Below are 21648 nucleotides of genomic sequence, written 5' to 3'. Positions count from 1 at the left end.
CAGAATTCTGGAAATAAAAGCAAAAATAAACAAATGGGATCTAATTAAAATTAAAAGCTTCTGCACAACAAAGGAAACTATAAGCAAGGTGAAAAGACAGCCTTCTGAATGGGAGAAAATAATAGCAAATGAAGCAACTGACAAACAACTAATCTCAAAAATATACAAGCAACTTCTGCAGCTCAATTCCAGAAAAATAAACGACCCAATCAAAAAATGGGCCAAAGAACTAAATAGACATTTCTCCAAAGAAGACATACGGATGGCTAACAAACACATGAAAAGATGCTCAACATCACTCATTATTAGAGAAATGCAAATCAAAACCACAATGAGGTACCACTTCACACCAGTCAGAATGGCTGCGATCCAAAAATCTGCAAGCAATAAATGCTGGAGAGGGTGTGGAGAAAAGGGAACCCTCCTACACTGTTGGTGGGAATGCAAACTAGTACAGCCACTATGGAGAACGGTGTGGAGATTCCTTAAAAAATTGCAAATAGAACTACCTTATGACCCAGCAATCCCACTGCTGGGCATACACACCGAGGAAACCAGAATTGAAAGAGACACATGTACCCCAATGTTCATTGCAGCACTGTTTATAATAGCCAGGACATGGAAACAACCTAGATGTCCATCAGCAGATGAATGGATAAGAAAGCTGTGGTACATATACACAATGGAGTATTACTCAGCCGTTAAAAAGAATTCATTTGAATCAGTTCTGATGAGATGGATGAAACTGGAGCCGATTATACAGAGTGAAGTAAGCCAGAAAGAAAAACACCAATACAGTATACTAACACATATATATGGAATTTAGGAAGATGGCAATGACGACCCTGTATGCAAGACAGGGAAAGAGACACAGATGTGTATAACGGACTTTTGGACTCAGAGGGAGAGGGAGAGGGTGGGATGATTTGGGAGAATGACATTCTAACATGTATACTATCATGTGAATTGAATCGCCAGTCTATGTCTGACGCAGGATGCAGCATGCTTGGGGCTGGTGCATGGGGATGACCCAGAAAGTTGTTATGGGGAGGGAGGTGGGAGGGGGGTTCATGTTTGGGAATGCATGTAAGAATTAAAGATTTTAAAATTTAAAAAATAAAAAACTAAAATTAAAAAAAAATAAAAAAAAAATAAAAAAAAATAAAAAAAAAAAGAAACACCAATACAGTATATTAATGCATATATAAGGAATTTAAAAAGATGGTAACAATGATTCTATATGCGAGACAACAAGAGACACAGATGCAAAGAACAGACTTTTGGACTATGTGGGAGAAGGGGATGGTGGGATGATTTGAGAGAACAGCATTGAAACATGTATATTACCATATGTAAAATAGATGACCAGTGTAATGAAGCGATGCATGAAGCAGGGCACTCAAAGCTGGTGCTCTAGGACAACCCAGAGGGGTAGGGTGGGGAGGAAGGTGGGAGGGGGGTTCAGGATGGGGAAACACGTGTGCGGACCTGTGGGTGATGCATGTCGATGTGTGGCAAAACCACCACAATACTATAATGAAATTATCCTCCAATTAAAATAAATTAATTAATTTTAAAAAATGTTTCTCAGATTTCTGTGACCTGCTCTAGCAAAATTAACTGAAGCCAAGGCAGGAGTCATTGGAATTTCTAATCTACAGCTAGTCATTTAGAAGCGCAGGCGACCACCTAGACTGGTGACTGGCATCTTGAGTAGGGGGTGGAGGGAGAGTCTCGTAGGACTAAGACCTTAACATGTGGGATTTGATGCTATCTTCAGATGGTGCTGATACCAAACCAAACAGGGGCCCGCTCGCCTGCTCACAGTAAAGCCAAACTACTGCCATGAGATTGTGGAGAAGGAAAATGCAGTGTTTATTGTAAGGCGCCAGACTAGGAGTCCAGGGAAGCTAATACTCAAAGACACCCCAACTCCCAGATGGATTTCAGGGAAGAATTTTTAAAGGCAAAGTGGGGGAAGGGAGTCACAGGGTATGTTATCATACAAAATTCTCTGCTTGGTTGATGGTGTGATAGCAGGGTGGTGTCACAGAGACTAACATTATCAATCTTCAGGCTCCAGTAAGTCATCAAATAGTTAACTTCTTCCATTTGGTGGGGGTTTTAAGCAGTCTGTAAAACAACTCAGGAATGCCTATCAGATTGTTATACATGTTATCCATGTATTTCAGGGAGAAACTAAAAATTCTTTGACTGCCATGTGGCTGATTTACAGTTTAAACCATTATCAGTTCTCCTGGCCCAGCAGTTACTTCTATCACTATGTGTTCACATCCTTTCAATCATTAATTCTTAGGTCAGACTTTTGCGACTCATGGAAGGCCTGGAAGACTACAACTTTTCTGCAAACACAAAGTAGGCAGAGGACATGAGGTGGAGGGGTCTGTCCAGGAAGGCCCCATGGGGTCCTGCTAAGTTATAGTGTCAGAACTGATTAGAACTATAGGTCATGCTGCTGGTGTCCAATAGTTGCCTCGTGTACCCTACACACATTGGAAACTGGGTGCAGAACCTTTTTAGTCCCTAATCCAGGAAACTGCTTCTTATGTTCTGCAATAAGTTAAATTGCAAGAGAAAACAGGAAAACAAAATCAAAAATTACTCTCAACCTATTACCCATTACAAAGCACTCAAGCCCTCAGGCTCCCCATTTGTGCCAAACCACTTCAAAATGCTATGCAAGGTCAACATAATCTCAAACAAGGTAAAAATAATCCCAAAATATAGAAGGGTTTTTAATGATGTTCTTGGATTCTGTACTTTTTCTCTTTCATTCTACATGTACATGCAGACACTCAATTGGAAGAATTTCATTAGGCTCCTTCATTTTAAAAGAATACACAGTATTATTTGTTTATTAAAAAGGATAATAATGACTTTGAAAATGTTTCCCCCCCCAAAAAAAACAAGAAAATGTTTCCCTAGCAGAGTTGATATCAGCATCATGACATGGCATAAGACATTCCTCCATTTTTGTCCCCCTTTTTAACAACAAATGTGGCACCCACCCAAAAACAAAATTGCCTCTGTGGGAACTGTGGGATCCAGCACCACATGTGCAGGGCCCTAGGTGCAGTCTCGCCCATGTGCGTATCTAGTAACAGGCAGATAAACCTCGGTGCTGTCAGCACAGCCAGTGAACTTGTCCCAGTCCCTCTTGGCCACAGTCAGGGAGAACTTGGAGAGTAGTGACCCAGGAAAATACCAATGGATGAGAAAGAATCTGTAGAAATTCAGCCTTCCCAAGGAGAAATTCCAGAAAGAAAGAAAAAATACAAGTTTGGATGAAACTGAGAGGGTAAGAGGAACTTTGCCAGCACTGCCCCTCCCCCAACATAACAAGCCCAAGGCTATAGCACCCAGTAGCGTCCTCATCCAAGAGGGATGAGGAGAGTGACCAGTTAGTGCCCACTGACCCCAGCTGTGAGAGAAACCCATTTAATTCAGCAGCTCCCCGAGTACTAAAGGGGGACATCCATGACCCCAGGGAGGGAAGGGTTCAGGAAAGAGGCAGGTAAGAACATTAAATGTCACTGAAGGGACACAGTTCCTGCTAAGTGTGCTCAGGACTTTGGCAGGAAGTCCGCCCACAAGCCTAATACCTCACCCAACAATCTTGCAACAGAGCCCACAGGCAGCCCCAATGCCCTGTGTGCTAAACCCACACCTCCGCACACTCTGGAGCCAGCAGCTCCTTGTGTATGCTGCCAAATGAGGCAGCAAGTGAGACTCTGCTAAACAGAACACTATCAGAAAAACAGACCAGTTTCTCTGAGCAAGAGAGAAATACAAATTTAAGCTATCCTGCCTCTTTCTGGAAAACAAAAGGTTAACAGTGGCTAGCCTGGTGGGTCTTAAGAAAAGCTTAAGAATTGTGTCACAAGAAGCAAGATGTGGAAAGCAAGTGTACCCATGTGAGGGCAAGCAAAATACAGAGCTAAAACAGGACTGATGAACATTTTACCCCATCTGAAGGGAACCAGCAGCAGATGTCTGCTACTTCAAGCGTGAAAGCAGCAATGCAAATGTACAAGGAACGTAAGGAATCAAGGAAACACGTCATCACAAAGAGGTAACAATCATCCTCCAATAACCATGCTCCAAGGCACAGAATTTAGCCTTTGATAAAGAATTCAAAATAGTTGGGCTTCCCTGGTGGCTCAGTGGAGTCTGCCTGCCAATGCAGGAGATGCAGGTTTGATCCCTGATCTGGAAGATCCCACATGCCGCAGAGCAACTAAGCCCGTGCACTACAACTTCTGAGTCTGCGCTCTCTAGAGCCCAGGAGCTACAACTACTGAAATCTGCATGCCAAGAGCAGGTGCTCCGCAACATGGGAAGTCCCTGCAATGAGAAGCTCACGCACCACAACTAAAGAGTGGCCCTACTCTCCCCGACTAGAGAAAAGCTCTCACCGCAACAAAGACCAGCACAGCCAAGAATAAATAAAATAAAATAAAATAAAATAAAGAATTCAAAATGGCTGCTCAGGGAAACTCAATGGGCTATATTACAACAAAGACAAAAGAAATACATGAATAAAGTCAGAAATTTACAGAGAAAGAAATCATAAAGAAGCAGCAAATGGAAATTCTGGAGCTGAAAAATTCAATGAATAAAATGAAAAATGCAATAAAGAGCATCTATAACAGAAGAGATCAAATGGAAGACTGAATAAGGGAACAGGAACTCTGAAATAGCCCAATCAGAAGAGAACACAAGAGAAAAAAGAATGAAAAAGAGCACAGAAAGCCTACATGTTCTATGGGATGCCACCATGTGTACAAATATTAGAATAATCATGGTTTGAGAGAGGGAAAAGGGGGTCAGAGATTAAAGAAACAATAGTTGAGAACTTCCCAAACCTAGGGATATACCTGGACAACCAAACTCAAAAATCTAATAGATCACCCTATTATCTCTATGCAAAAATATCTTCTCCAAGACACATTATAGTGAAACTGTCAAAAAAACAAGTATAAAAAGAAAATCCTAAAAAAGCAGCCAAAGGAAAAAAAAAATTGTAATCTATAAAAGAATGCCCATTTGGCTCTCAGTGAATTTCTAAACAGAAACCTGGGTTTGATTCCTGCTTGGGGAACTAAGATCCTGTAAGGCAGTGTGGCGGGGGTGGGGGGTGTGAATGGAATCAAGGGTTTTCAATAAAAACTGAACTCATAACAACATAGAATAGAATGGTGATTACCAGAAGTTAGGGAATGGGGAAATTGGGTAGATATTGCTTTAGGGCACAAACTTGCAACAGGTATATAAATAAATCCTGGACATGGAAGGCACAGCATAGTGACTATAGTCAACAAAACTGTATTACTGTATCACTATAATTAAGTTTATGTAATAAACTTCAAAGCTGCTAAGAGACAAGATCTCAACTATTCTCAACCTAAAAGAAATGGTAATTAAGTGACATGAAAGAAGTGCAAGCTAACACTGTAGTGATAATCATATTGCAAAATACAAATGTATCAAATCAACACATTGCACACCTTAAACTTACACAACATTATATGTAAATTATACCTCAATTTTTAAAACTGCAGGTCTTTTATTCTTTTTAAATTTATTTATTTATTTTAATTGGAGGCTAATTACTTTACAAGATTGTAGTGGTTTTTGCCATATATTGACATGAATCAGCTACAGGTGTGGCTGTCCCAACTCTCCCCTCCACCCTTCTACTTCCCTCCCCATCCCATCCCTCTGGGTTGTCCCAGTACACCAGTTTTGAGTGCCCTGTTTCATGCATTGAACCTGGACTAGCGATCTATTTCATATATGATAATAAACGTTTCACTGCTATTCTCTCAAACCATCCCACCCTTGCCTTCTTCCACAGATTACAAAAGTCTGTTCTTTATATCTGTGTCTCTTTTGCTGTCTCCCATATAGGGTCATCATTACCATCTTTCTAAATTCCAGATATATGCTTTAATATACTGTATTGGTGTTTTTCCTTCTGACCTACTTCACTCTGTAAAATAGGCTCCAGTTTCATGCACCTCCTTAGAACTGATTCAAATGCATTCTTTTTAATAGTTGAGTAATATTCCACTGAGTATATGTAGCACAGCTTTCTTATCCATTCGTCTGCCAATCATATCTCAACTTTTTAAAAACAAGAAAAGTTCCCTTACCTTTTGAGTATCTTTTAGGAAATATTCCAGCTTCCCTCTTCTTCTTAGTCCTTGGGAGGCTATGACAAAACACTAAGGACCAAACCAAGTGCTGTATGCTCACAACACGCCCCCTTCTCCTCCGTTCTTCCTCTTTTCCTCTCCTGCAGTCACTCTTGTTGCCTGGGTAGCCACAGGCTACCAATTCAAGACCAGAAAAATGACCCATGAAGCCCAATCCAAGAATCAGCATACACTTGGTGCTACTCACCTGAAATGTGAAAGTCTTAGTCACTCAGTCATGCACAGCTCTTGTGACCTCATGGACTGTAGCCTGCCAGGCTCCTCTGTCCATAGGATTCTCGAGGCAAGAATACTTGAGTGGGTTGCCATTTCCTTCTCCCCTGACCCAGGGATCACTCCTGGGTCTCCTGCATTGCAGGCAGACTCCTTACTGTCTGAGCCACCAGGGAAGCCCAAGTCACCTGGATTTTACTTAAAAAGAGGGATTTCTCTAGTGGTCCAGGGGCTAAGACTCCAAGCTCCCAATGCAGGGGAGGGCAGATTCAATCCCTCATCGGGGAACTAGATCCCACAGACTACAACTAAAGATACCACATGCCACAGTGAAGACTGAAGATCCCTCAAGTCTCAACTACGACCCAGTGCGGCCAAAATGGATGAACACAAAAGAATGCGAAAAGGTCAATTTGCTTAACCTTCCAATGATAACTCTATTTTAGGTCAGTGACAAGGACAACTTCAAGGTCTACCATATTTTAAAATTCACAGCCCAGAGGAAACACCAGCAGTCATTCCTGGAGCCACTGTAAGGTGTGGACTGGAGTGAACCCTATGCTTGCCCATCCCACATTCGTTTCACTATTCTTTACTGACTTGTCAGTTCAGGGCCTGACTGTTCAAAGGATAATCCCAAGTGACTGATTCAGGAATGGGCCTGTGACCCAGCTGTATTCTATGAAAAGCTGCTGGAGGATTCTGAGGGATACATGTACCCAAATCACCAGCACTCTGGGAACAGCTCTCTGATTTTACTTGCCAATGAAAAAAATTGTATCTCAAGCTGGACACGTGTAAGAAAGCAACTACCTGCTGCTGTGTAGCAACGTAAAATCCAATCATGAAAGTGGATGCCAAAGATAATGCATGAAGGAGGGCACAGCTGAGAGACCTACAGAGAAATGGAGCCTAAACTATGCCCACCCTACCTCCTGACTTCTATAATATTATTCCTTAATATCAAAACCAGATTGAATCAGCTTTCTTTACTTGCAGCCAAAAGCCCTAAAACACTGGCATTGTTTTCATAATCAGAAAACATATATATTTAAAATATCAATAAATAAGGAAAAAACAAATAAATATAGGCAATGCTCAATAAGAGTTTATCAGAAGAATAACAAGGAATTCTCCCTACAACCGTCTACTAGATATCAAAACATATACTTCTTTCTCATATATGATATGAGAGGATGGTTTCTACCTACATCACTCTAACATCCACTCTGCTGCTGCTGCTGCTGCTGCTAAGTCACTTCAGTCATGTCCTACTCTGTGTGATCCCATAGACAGCAGCCCACCAGGCTCCCCCGTTCCTGGGATTCTCCAGGCAAGCACACTGGAGTGGGTTGCCATTTCCTTCTCCAATGCATGAAAGTGAAGTCGCTCGGTTGTATCCGACCCTCAGTGACCCCAGGGCCTGCAGCCTTCCAGGCTCCTCTACCCATGGGATTTTCCAGGCAAGAGTACTGGGGTGGGGTGCCATTGCCTTCTCCGAATATCGACTCTAATATCTAATATTCAAGTAGATTATTATATCTACCTATCATACATATCATACCTACCTTTCTGCCAGGAGAGCACGGTTTCTACCTACATCACTCTAATATCTAATATCCAGGTAGATTATCGTATCTACCTATCATACCATATCTACCTTTCTGCCACTCTCTTATAAAGATCCACATGATTATATCAGGCCCACCCAAATAATCCTGAATAATATCCCTACCTCAAGATCCTTAACTTCAACTTGTCTGCAAAGTTCCTTTTATTAGACAACATATTCATAGGTTCTGGAAATTCAAACACTGACATCTTTGGGGGCCTTATTCAGCCTACCATTTATACCAATGTGACATTCTGAGACTTTTAGAAATTCAGAAATCCGTGAATTTACTATAGTAGTTGTTCTATTCAAAATCATCTAACTAGAGGGGTTTTTCTTGTTTGTGGATTTCATTTGTTCCTTTACTTATATAACTGAATTTGACGATATCTTAGGAAATGTGGGGATTATGTTGTGATACACCTGAGATGGAGCAGACAGGAAGTCTTAGGATTTGCATTTTTCAAAAGCCCCATGAATTATTTTTAAGATATTCAGCTTTCATTCAATAAATATTTATCAATGTTTCAGAAGTTGGAAGAGTTTAAAGTATCTAATCACATTTCATGTTGGAAAAATAAGTAAAAGTGTAATAATTGTGACAAAGGAAGTACTTCTTTCTTAAATTGCAGAACACTCCACATATACAATATGTAGGAGACTAACGTGAGAGTGAGACGCAAAAACAAAACCATGAGGGAGACCTGTCACCAATGGAAAGATCATTTGCTGCAGTCAGCGTCTGTTTCATTTATCTTAACCAGCTCTGAATGTGGCACATTTGAAAATGCTTTTTCTCCCTTCATCACTGTAATGGCTAATTTTCTTATGTGATATTTTTAATTAAAATTGAGTCTGGTAAGAATTAAAGATTTTAACATTAAAAATAAATAAATAAATAAATAAAAATTGAGTCTGGACTTTTTAGAAAATGCTCAGATACTCTAATTGCAAGCAAAATACAGTCACAGTCGGAAGCCTAGCATGGACCAGGGATTAAAGGATGGCAGACGGCCAAGGTCCAAGCCTTTCTCACTCCCCACCCCGCACCCCAGGCTTCTTTATTAATGTCACAGTCATAAACTGAATGGTTTAAAAGTCATGACAATATTCTCAGCCTGGACTAGATGACATCTTTAGACAAGGCAAAGTGTTTTCACCGCACTCCACAAAAAGATCTGTTTATATAATTTTTAATATCAAAACTGTCCTGCATCATTTCTTACTTGCCACCTCCCTTCTTCATTATTGTTTGGTTTGTGTTTATGCAGACAGTTGGAGCTGTTAGTGGACACTCTCCAAAAGTTTCTAAGAAACACAGCAGGACTATTAAGAGGGTTTCTAACAATAATTCCTAATATTCCTTCCTGACTGCAATAACATTAATGATGTGGACTATGGCTTACCCATGGAGTAGGAAATAGCAACCCATTCCAGTATTCTTGCCTGGAAAATTCCATGGACACAGAAGCCTGGCGGGTTGCAGCTCATGGGGTCGCAGAGAGTCAGACAGGCCTGAGCACCCACGAATGAATGGCTTACCCTCTCAAGTCTCTCCTTCTCCCTTTTCCTACCTCCCAGCCATCCTAGACCTCCTAGACATACACAACCATCTTCTCTATTCTTACACCCAGACTGTTGAATGCAGTAAAATACATACCCTCACAAACCAATGCAGATAAGCACCACACACACGAGATCTGGAAAGTCACTGTCCCTCTATCATCCTGCAGGATAAAGCTCCATCCCCCACTCCCATTCTTTCAAGCCCATCTGTACCAGTCTTCTGGGCACCACCTTTCTCCCACCTTCCACCTCCCGTCTAGACAAGAACTCCCTCCATGTCTCACCTTCCAGCAGTAGATGTATCCACATTACCACCCATTATGACAATTTTCCCTCTTACATCAGAGGAAGGAGCACACCTCCCCCTACATAACTAATAATAAGATGATAACAAGAACGCACGTATGAAACATGTCCCTCATCCTACATCATTATGTGTTCCGTCTGTGCTCTGGGTCCCATCTTCTCCAGCTCTCCTTTGTCCATTAAACCTTCTCTCCAGCTTCTCTATTAAGTCTTTCCCTTCAGTTTCAAGTCTCCCAGACTTCTGCTTGCAACCAAGACAGAGAAATGGTGAGATTTACTCTTCCACCTGAAACAGTGGTTCTCCAGACACAGCATGTTAGACAACGAAAGAAATGATGCCTGAAAGATGGGAAATAAAGGAAATGATTCCTATGATTGATTGCCCTTTGCTGACAACCTGAAAGATGGGAAATACAGAAAATGAGTCCTGTGAGTGTTTGCCCTCTGCTGACAGCCTTGAGAGCATCTCCAGGCTGCAGCAGAAGGACAGAATCCAGCAGGAGCCTGGGGAACCCCCTAAACTGAGGAGATGGAGCTGAGAGTCTTAAAGCCGATTAGAATCCATAGGACAGTAACAGAAGAGAGCTACACACAAAGAGAATTCAGGAGATCTGCAGAGAGTCCTAAATAAGTATTCAGCAGAGTACTAAAGAGCATATGTGTGTAAGCAAACTCCTAGAGGCTGGGGAAAGAAACACCTGAAAGGACAAAAGAGAACCGTATAACCTGAACTCCCACAGGGCCAGGATGTTGGCCAGTCAGTCCACAGCAAAATCCAAAGAGCAAAGAGATACCAGAATTAACTTGGACCTGCCACCTGCAAAGTACCACAAGCCAACAAAATTACAAGAACAGCATCATTTTAGATGGGAAATACTCCATAAATTTCAGTGATATGTGAGTTCATGAAGGGAATTTTTAGCAGAGAAGGGGAAAGGGGACTATTACTAAATACCTTCTTGGCACCAGGCACTGTAAGGGTTCCATAATATGTGGTCCCCGCCTTGAGAGCCACACACAGTCTTTATAACATTCACCATGAACTCCTTCCCCTGAAAATCTCCTTCAGTTTTTTAACAGGAGTCAGATGAAAGGTCCCCTCCTTGAAAGGCTTTCTTTCATCGTTCTAAAGCTACTGAACTGTAATGTTGGAGAAGGCTACTGAGAGTCCCTTGGACTGCAAGGAGATTAACCCAGTCAATCCTAAAGGAAACCAATCCTGAATATTCACTGCAAGGACTGATGCTGAAGCTGAAGCTCCAATGCTTTCGCCACCTGATGTGAAGAGCTGACTCATTAGAAAAGACCTTGATGCTGGGAAAGATTGAAGGCAGGAGGAGAAGGGGATGACAGAGGATGAGATGGTTGGATGGCATCAATGACTCAATGGACATGAGTTTAAGCAAGCTCTGGGAGATGCTGAAGGACAGAGAAGCCTGCCATGCTGCAGTCCACAGGGTCACAAAGAGTGGGCCACGACTGAGCAACTGAACAACACCACAGTAACCCACTTTCTTTTCTCTACAATACCTCTCACAATTTCTAATTATCATTTATTATTATATTTTATGCTTACTTATAACTCATATTTTCTCCCATGCACATTTAGAATATGAACTCCTTAGTGAAGAAATCACTGCACCCTTGGTGACTAGCACAGTATATAACCACTGAAGGCACTCAAATACTTACCAAACAAATGAAAACAAGAACTGTGACCAGGATTAGTTTCCCAGTGATCAATATTTTCCAGACTCATTAGCCCCAAATCCCCTGATGTGGTTCCCTTAGTTATGAAGAAGCATGCTGAGTACTCACCTCTACCTGAGTAACATTGACGACCAGCACCACCACCATCAACACTGCAAGCAGACAGCAGAACAGCCGTAGTTTGAAGAAGTTGATCCACATTGTCTGGCTGTGTCTTGATCACCCATGGCCGACCCATGGCTTCTTTCACTCCTCAAAACTCCATGTCTTTACAGATGGCTAACAAACACATGAAAAGATGCTCAACATCGCTCATTATTAGAGAAATGCCAATCAAAACTACAAGGAGATATCACCTCACACCAGTCAGAATGGCCCTCATCAAAAAGTCTACAAACAATAAATGCTGGAGAGGGTGTGGAGAAAAGGGGACACTCTTGCACTGACAGTGGGGATGTAAATTGACACAGCCCCTATGGAAGACGGTACGGAGATTCCTTAAAAAACTAGGAGTAAAACCACCATATGACCCAGCAACCCCGCTCCTAGGCTTATATCCTGAGGAAACCAAAATTGAAAAAGACACATGTATCCCATTGTTCACTGCAGCACTATTTACAATAGCTAGAACATGGAAGCAACCTAGATGTCCACCGACAGATGAATGGATGAAGTAGTCGTGGTACATATACACAATGGAACATTACTCAGCCAAAAAAGGAACAGCTTTGAGTCAGTTCTAATGAGGTGGATGAACCTAGAACCTATCATACAGAGTGAAGTCAATCAGAAAGAGAAAGATAAATATCGTATTGTAATGCATATATACAGAATCTAGAAAAATGGTACTGAACAATTTCTTTACAGGGCAACAATGGAGAAACAGACATGGAGAATAGACTTATGGACATGGGGAGAGGGGAGGGTGAGATGTATGGAAAAAGTAACATGGAAACTTACATTACCATATGTAAATTAGATAGCCAACAGGAATTTGCTGTATGGCTCAGGAAACTCAAACAGGGCCTCTGTATCAACCTAGAGGGGTGGGATGGGGAGAGAGACGGGAGGGAGGTTCAAAAAGGAGGGGATATATGTATACCTATGGCCGATTCATGTTGAGGTTTGCAGGAAAACAACAAAATTCTGAAAAGCAATTATCCTTCAATAAAAAATTTTTAAAAACTCCATGTCTGCTTTTCTGAACTGCAGATGAGCTTTCAGTTTGATCTGCTTCTTTTCTGTTTAGTTTCATTAAGAGTTCTTTGTATAGAAGAGCAACCGGTATGGATTTAAAAAGCACATTTTTCTCCGAAGGATTCCTTCAAAGAGGAGAGATGAGCAAACAGATCACCAATTACAACAGCTTCAGTTCAGTTCAGTTCAGTCGCTCAGTCGTGTCTGACTCTTTGCGACCCCATGAATCTATACAACAGCTTAGGGTGGAGTAACAGGAAAGACACTGTATTTCCTCTTTCTTAACCTTATCCAAGGCCCAGAGTCATAAGAGAAAGCAAAGAGCCAGAGCACAGTAGGAACTACTCCACATTTGGACAGTTTACTCAAACCCAGCTCCAGGTTTTCATGTAAATAGAGATATTTCTCCTGCTTCCTATTTATGTTTTAACTTTTAAGAAAGCAAAAAAGAACATCTTCTGATTCTTAGAAATTACAAAGTTCACGTGTTAATTTTCTAAAGAGGTCTAAATAAATAACTTCCCTTCCTTTACAGTTTAAATTTTATTACATTCAGTCAGTTCAGTCACTCAGTCGTGTCTGACTCTTTGTGAGCCCATGAACCACAGCACGCCAGGCCTCCCTGTCCATCACCAACTCCTGGAGTCCACCCAAACCCATGTCCATTGAGTTGGTGATGCCATCCAATCATCTCATCCTCTGTCATCCCCTTCTCCTCCTGCCCTCAACCTTTCCCAGCATCAGGGTCTTTTCCAATGAGTCAGCTCTTCACTTCAGGTGGCCAAAGTATTGGAGTTTCAGCTTCAACATCAGTCCTACCAATGAACATCCATGACTGATCTCCTTTAGGATGGACTGGTTGGATCTCTTTGCAGTCCAAGGGACTCTCAAGATTACTAGATAATTACTAGGGTAATTATGGGCTTCCTTCATGGCTCAGTGGCAAAGGATATGCCTGCTAATGGAGGAGACCTGGATTCAATCCCTGGGTTAGGAAGATCCCCTGGTGAAGGAAATGGCAACCCACTTCAGTGTTCTTTGTCTGGGAAATCCCATAGACAGAGGAGCCTGGCAGGCTACAGTTCATGAGGTTGCAAAGAGTTGGACATGACTTAATGACTCAATAACAACAAGACGAAAATCTGTAATTTTATAAGGAGTTCTGGGATTAGGTGCATACCATTCTGATAACCTCTGGAAAACAGGAATGCCATCCCTCTGTATGGCAAGAGACAGCAAACACCTTTGGGTTTCTGGCTTCCCTACCCCACAGGCAGCCCTGATGCCCCCTCAGTTGAGTAACAAGGCACAAGAGGAAAGACACCTGCCCTAAAGATACAGGAGATGAAAGCTAAGCATGAGGAGTACAGGTCACCCTAATCCTTCATCACACCTGCTGAAGGCAGAGGACTTGAGAGTAGGCTGCTCCTTACTATTCTTCCATGTAATAATTTTAAAAATACTCTCCCCCATTGTTATTACGATATAGGTAAGCAGTGAAGATGCTAGCATTTTGTTCCCAGCAACGATTTCCATGGAAAGCAGGGTAGAGAGGTCAAGATGAAGAGAGTGCGTAATTCCAGTTCAGAGGGCCTCAGGATACCTCAGCTGCACCAACACTCCCCCATTTTGTGTTGGACCTGGCAAGCCCCCTCTTCCCTTACTCCCCTACTCCTCTGATCTAATCTGTTCCCATTCCCACACCACAAGGACAGACAACAACCCTTCCTCACCCCAGCATCATAAAGGAAATGAAGCTAAGCTATTCCTATATCCTTTCCATCCTGAGAATTCCCACAGCACTTACTTTTTCCACTTCTCAGCTGATCTCTATATTTGTATGTATTTCAGAGAAGGCGATGGCACCCTACTCCAGTACTCTCGCCTGGAAAATCCCATGGATGGAGGAGCCTGGTTGGCTGCAGTCCATGAGGTCGCGAAGAGTCGGACACGACTGAGTGACTTCACTTTGACTTTTCACTTTCATGCACTGGAGAAGGAAATGGCAACCCACTCCAGTGTTCTTGCCCGGAAAATCCCAGGGACGGGGGAGCCTGGTGGGCTGCTGTCTATGGTGTCACGCAGAGTCAGACACAGCTGAAGTGACTTAGTAGCAGCAGCTAGTCTCCCCAACTATACCAATAAAGATTATATTAAAAAAAAAACTATATATCAAAAAAAAGCAACTTAAGGATAACAATGTACCATACTTTTGGATTCCTTTCCAGTACTCAGCTCTTTGCATGATATATGTTGATTCAACAATCCACACAATGAATAATTACGGAGGCCTGGGGCTTCCCTGGTAGCTCAGTGGTAAAGAATCCACCTGCCAATGCAGGAGTCACGGGTTTGATCCATGGGTCAGGAAGATCCCCTAGAGAAGAAAATGGCAACCCACTCCAGTTTTCTTGCCTGGGAAATCCCGTGGACAGAGGAACCTGGTGGCTACAGGTCATGAGGTCACAAAGAGTCAGACACAACTGAGCAACTAAACAACAACTCTGTATTGCACACTATACTAAGTGCCAAAATCCTCCTGGCAAAGCTTACACTCATATTAGGTAAAAGGTATTTCCCTCCTAAATTAAAGAGAAAGAAATCTCCCACTCCTGGCCACCTCCACAGAGACGCCAGGTAATGTGAAAGACTGCACTTAACCATTTCATGGCCCCAAAACACCGGCCCCTCTCCAAGATCCAGCTACCTACCCACCCTGAAATGCCCGAAAATTCTAGGAAGGAAATGACTGTGAGATAAAGGAAATAACTCTGTCACCAGGGCCCCAACTGCTCTTCTGCAGAAACCCTTCTCAAGGAGTTGGCCATAAGAACCATAGGTTTCTCTGATGGCCGGAGGGAGAAGACCAAAGATGATACTGCACAGAAGCTCAGCTGTACCACTGTAGCCGTGGTTGACGTACTGCACGAAGGCCAGGAGTCCAGAGGATGTCTGTATGGCTCAAGCTGGTCAGAAGCAGCACAGCAATGGTGCAGAAGGATGGTGAGGCCTGGAGACCTCAGAGCTAAAGGAACAAAAGGCCTTACAGGCAGCAATGCAAATATGCAAGAAGCCCCTCACAGGCAGGGACTTCTGATGAAAATCCTCACGGAGGGTCATGCCTGGAAAAGACCTACTTCCTGCTACAAGTAGGTGGAATGCTGAGACTGAAAGATCCATCTGTACACCTAAGTAGATACAGCCTGAGGTGTACTAGCCAGACCTCTCTTTAAAAAGACATATACTAAAATGTTGATAGTTGTCATCTTTGGGCAGGTTTTGTTTTTCTCCTTCATCTCCACCAGGAAATATAAATCACAAATATAAAGAATCAAGCTGGTTTCTAAAAGTAATAATTTAAAAGGAGCCATAAGGAGAAATAAGGCATTAAATCAGATACAAGAAAACAAATTTAAAATGAAAGATTCCAAAGTGAAAAAAGAAATCTCTAACAGATTTTTGGGGTTTTCCTACAAATATAAAACCTAGGCATTATAACAAGAAATCTATTTGCAAAGAGAACAGGAAAATATTATTTGGTATCTCAAATTGCCTTAGAATTGAGTAAGAACAATAGTGCTAGATAGGAATGACTCTAAAAAGTTTCCAAGATCAAATCCAAAATAAAAATATATAATTGAGTTTAATTTACCTTTTTTTGTTTTTTTGGAAATTTCCAGTTCCCAAGAAGAGCTACTTATTGAAACTAAGAAATTAGGGTTTACTTTCCTTCAGTGTAAAGTCTGAACTCAAACAATCATGATAGCCTTTATTCGTTTCTTGTCACATTTGAAGCACACGTTGATGTTTTTCATTTTTATACCATTCTTTCTGCTGCAACAGAGATAAGTACATGAAACACAGGTTAAAGATACTGAAAATGAAGTAAAGGAAAATATATTTGAAATCAAGAATACAATTTTAAAGCAAGAGATGTACAAAGATTTCAGGACAAAGCAGTGGGTAGAGTAAGGATAGGAACATTTCCTTGCCTAGCACACACAAAAAAAAGACCTGGCTATTTATATTCACAAACTTACACAGAGCAAATTATTCTCAGATCTGAGCTGAAGGTCAAAACCTTATAAATAGCAATATAATTAGAAAATATATAAATCACAGATAAAACCTTCATATGTTTTTGTGTGTTTTTTTAAATTTTATTGAAGTATTAGTGTATCTACCATGTTATATTAGTTTTCGGTAAACAGCAAAGTGAATCAGCTATACATATACCCCCACCCCTTTTAAGATTCTTTTCCCATAAAGGCTTTAGACTATATATAGGCTTTACATTCTCATATAGGCTTTACTCATTACAGAGTACTGAGTTCCCTGTGCTATACAGCAGGTCCTTATTTTTCTTAACGATTAGAATAATCATGCACTTCAATGCTCCATCCTCCCACTAGCGAAAACAAGAGGTACTGGACACATCTAAAAGTTGTGATCACTCCATGAGGACTCTCAACTTCAGCACTTTTGTTTTCAAATCTCTCTGAAGTGTTAGAACACACTTACTCATGCTTCATATTTCTGTTCAAAGAACAAGTAAAAAGTAAAATCCATGATTTGCTGGGTCTGTTTTGTCAAATTTTGATTAAGACTGTTTACATGCCAAACTAAATTCCTTATGACCTGTGGCAAACCTATACTGACTGCCATTAGTCCAAGGTATTGGACTTCCTTCCACTTCCGCTTTAGGAAGTCAGATACCTAATAAGTGAAACTGAAAGTCGTTCAGTCGTGTTTGCAACCCCATGGACTGTCCATGGAATTCTCAAGGCCAGAATACTGGAGTGGGTAGCCTTTCCCTTCTCCAGGGGATCTTCCCAACCCAGAGATCAAACCCAGGTCTCCCACATTGCAGGCAGATTCTTTACCAGCTGAGCCACAAGAGAAGCCCAACCTAGTGAAAAGCCTGCTTAAAACTCAATATTAAAAAAACCAAGGTCAAGGTATCTGGCCCTATCACTTCGTGGCAAATAGAAGGAGAAAAGGTGGAAGCAGTAACAGATTTCCTCTCCTTGGGCTCTAAAATTTTTGCAGATGGTGACTACAGCCAAGAATTTAGAAGATGATTGCTTCTTGCAAGGAAAGCTATGACAAACCTAGACCATGTATTAAAAATCAGAGATATTACTTTACCAACAAAGGTCCATACAGTCATGAATATGGTCTTTCCAGGAGAAGGAAATGGCAACCTACTCCAGTATTCTTGCCTAGAGAATCCCGTGGACAGAGGAGCCTGGTGGGCTGCTGTCCATGGGGTCGCACAGAGTCAGACACGATTGAAGTGACTTAGCAGCAGCAGCAGCAACATGGTCTTTCCAGTAGTCATGTATGTACGTGAGAGTTAGACCATAAAGAAGGCAGAGCACCAAAGAAATGATGCTTTCAAACTGTGGTGCTGGAAAAGATTCTTGAGAGTCCCTTGGACTGCAAGGAGATCAAACCAGTTTTGATCAGGTTTGAAGGAAATCAACCCTGAATAGTCATTGGAAGGACTGATGCTGAAGCTGAAGCTCCAGTAATCTGGCCACCTGATGGGAAAAGCTGATTCATTGGAAAAGACCTTGATGCTGGGAAAGACTGAAGGCAGGACAAGAAGGGGATGACAGAGGATGAGATGGTTGGATGGCGTCACCGACTCAAAGGACATGAGTCTGAGCAAGCTTCAAGAGATGGTGAAGGACAGGGAAGCCTGGTGTGCTGCAGTCCATGGGTCCCAGAGTCAGACATGACTTGGCAACTGAACAACAATGACATCTGACTTCCTACTCCCATCTCACTTGGAATTACAATCATCAGTCACACAAATAAAATACTTGAGTTTGGTACTAAAAAGAAAATGAGGCAGCAACTCCACACTCTAGAGGGCGAATGTTCTTAGACAACCATTTCACAAAAACAGTATATTATTGAAAAACCACACATCTAGTTTCTGGGACAGTCCTCATCCTAAATGTACTTATCAGAGCAAGTATCTGGAATTAGAATTTGGAATACAAGGACACCCATATAAAAGACAATTTATACAGAATATACCTATATTTGAATTCTCCTAGCTCAAACTCTCCAAAGAGCAGCTGTATTTCATAGGGTACTGAGTAAGACTTTGAAAGAGAAAAAAGAGAAAAAACTGAGACTCATCCAAGACCATGAAAATAATGGGTCAACCAAATGAGATCATCCTTGAACAAAAATGAAGCAGGGACAGAAGTCTGCACAAGGACAGACATCTGCAGGACTTGCTTCCTGATTTCATTCCACAGACCCCCTTCTCTTTCACGTACCCCCACCTCACATGCCCAAAATGCTGATTCACCTAGGCCTTCTGTTCTCCTTTTAAAGCAACACTAATTCCTTCATAATTCCTCCCGGGGCGGGGGGGGGGAATGCGGAGGGGTGGTGGTGATGGGAGTAACCACAGGACAGAGAAGTACACAAATCAAATAAGTCACAAAGCTATATATGTGTAAGAAGAAAATAGGGCATGTTTTTAGTGCCCTATTAAAACATGGTAGTCCTTAATCTCACATGCCCATTAATATCATCTGGAAGCTTATACAAATACCAATGCCTGCACAACACTCCATCAACTGGATTAGAATTCATGGGAGCAGGGCCAGAGAAACAGCTTTTTATTTAGGGTCTGCAGATAATTATAATACACAGCCAGGTAGGGGAACCACTGGTACAGAGTGGCCAGAGGGTGTCATTTGTACAAATTGGTCAGGGATGGCCTTTCTCAAATGATGTTTCCATTGTAACTTACATCGTCCCTCCAGGACAATTCGATTCTGGGGCAATGGGGAGAGCCAACCCCACTTCAGTGATATGTCCCTTCGTTTCCTTTCTCAGAAACAAATAATAGCACTGTATCAGGCCCAGAGAGACTGTGAGGATAACAGGCACAAAGAAGGTATTAAACACAGTCAAAGGAAAGCGGAGCCCAAACGCTACGGAGGAACATTGTGCTGTTTTACTCTGTGGATTGAGACAATTGATTATCACGGTCTGGGAGTGCTGCCAGCTTCAAACACATGCTGATGTTCCAACAGATAATTAACCACAGTAAGGAGCGGCACCCATCAGAAAAGTGTGCTCCTTTATTTTTAGAAAATGCGGCAACAATCCTCCTCTAGGGTAAATAATGAAAACAAGGGAAATTTTACAATTACAAATTTTTTATAAATCCTGCCTGAGAATCCCTCTTACCACCACCCTGGTGGTCTTTGATCGAGTAGAGACAAGAGACAGGCCAGGCTGAGTCTCCACATCACACCTTGTAAAAGTCACACTCTACCCAAGCGACCTAAATCTGATGTCCCCAAACGATCGTAAAAACAGAACAATCCAACGCCTGAGAGGACACCCAGCCAAAAGGCAGCTGGGGCTCAAAGCAGCGATGAGACTGGAGTTAGAGGCTGAGGAGGGAGCCGTCTCCAAGTGTTCGGTACTCGCTCAGAAAATGTGTCAGGGGGAAGGGTCTTCAGCTGCCCCCAACTCTGGGCTCCGCCGCGCTGCGGCTGCTCCCGCGGGTATTGCGGCAAGTCTAGAAAGCCGAGGATGGAGATGCTCGCGCCCTGCCCCGCCCCGGGACCGGCTGCTGCTCGAGCTACTCCGGACCAGCTCCAAGTCTGCCGTGCCTTGGCCCGGAGGCTCGCGTTCCAGACTCAGGTACCCCAACTATGACCCCCAGGGGCGGCAGCTCGTCTGCATCGGGCCGGGAGCTCTGGAGCCAAAGCGCGGAGAAAAGGGTCTTAGCAGCCGAGAGGCGTCCGTGAGGAGCCAGGCAGTGGTTCGCTCGGGCAGCAGGGGCCCATCCCGGCGCTGGAGCACAAGCCGCACGCCCGCACTCACCTCCATCCAGGTCTGGCCTCCCGCCGGGCGCTCTCCAGCTGCCGGGGACCGGGACAACCAGCTCAAGAGCCGCAGCACCAGGCCGCCTGGCCCTGGCTTCCTGGCCCCGCTGCGTCGCCTCACCCCCGACCCCCGGCTGCGATTGGTCCAGCTCTGGGAGGGGCGGGGCCGAGGGTGCTGACTGACAGCCGCAGCCTTGGATCGCGGAGCGTTGCCCAGAGCCGAGACGCAGAGTTGACCCCTTGCAACTTTTCTCCCTCGCGAGGGCGTCCTGCTGCTGTCGCCTTTGATCTGAGCTCTGCCCACTATCGGGACCCGGCTCCTGTCGCCTTCGGACATCAGAGTGTCCCAGGGAGCAACTGGAGATGCCCCTACTTGGGCCGTCTTTCCTCTCAGTGGCGCAATGTTTTGTTCCCTTCACGGATCTGCCAAGCTCGAGCACAGAACAGGCTGGTCCTTGAATCTTTCCTTACTTGAAATTAGTCGACGTGTTTTCTTATCCCTGAAAACAACCCCGTTGCTTTTATTCTCCTTGTACGTGACCTAGCAAAAAGGCCACCCAGCACCACCCCCACCGAAAAACCACTTAATCCTATTTTGGACTTTCTTCTAAGCCTTAAAGGACTTCCCTAGTGGCTCAGATGGTAAAGCGTCTGCCTACAGTGTGAGAGACCTGGGTTCGATCCCTGGGTCAGGAAGATCCCCTGGAGAAGAAAATAGCAACCCACTCCAGTACTCTTGCCTGGAAAATCTCATGGACGGAGGAGCGTAGTATGCTACAGTCCATGGGGTCGCAAAGAGTCGGACACGACTGAGCAACTTCACTTCACTTCACTTCTAAGCCTTAAAACGTCCACAGCAACTGTGTGAAATTCAGGAACTGAAAGGAGTACTTCGAAGACAGAAGCAATTGCTCAGGAAACCTGAAGGGATGGCGGG

General features: G+C 43.0%; 1 protein-coding gene across 6 annotated transcripts in view; it reads right to left on the bottom strand.

Annotated features, from left to right (window-relative positions):
* Nucleotides 1–21249, bottom strand: part of NXPE3 (neurexophilin and PC-esterase domain family member 3) — a 59606-nt gene extending 38357 nt beyond the window's left edge. The window contains exons 1-3 of one of the 6 annotated variants that reach the window (XM_069552328.1): nt 14651–16176; nt 12749–12968; nt 11755–11925 (exon numbers count right to left, since the gene is read on the bottom strand). In XM_069552328.1, coding sequence (XP_069408429.1) covers nt 11755–11847 — 93 coding nt within the window. In that variant the 5' untranslated portion in view covers nt 11848–11925; nt 12749–12968; nt 14651–16176. Of the gene's footprint in view, nt 1–11754; nt 11926–12606; nt 12685–12748; nt 12969–14650; nt 16177–16495; nt 16647–20709 lie in introns of those variants that run through there. The other 5 variants (XM_069552323.1, XM_069552352.1, XM_069552343.1 and 2 more) reach the window with 5 other exon arrangements.
* Between the last annotated feature and the right edge of the window lie 399 nt (nt 21250–21648).

This window comes from Ovis canadensis, chromosome 1 (genome assembly GCF_042477335.2).
Source record: "Ovis canadensis isolate MfBH-ARS-UI-01 breed Bighorn chromosome 1, ARS-UI_OviCan_v2, whole genome shotgun sequence".
In the NCBI taxonomy this organism is placed as follows: Eukaryota; Metazoa; Chordata; class Mammalia; order Artiodactyla; family Bovidae; genus Ovis; species Ovis canadensis.
This window is presented reverse-complemented; position numbering and strand designations above follow the sequence as displayed.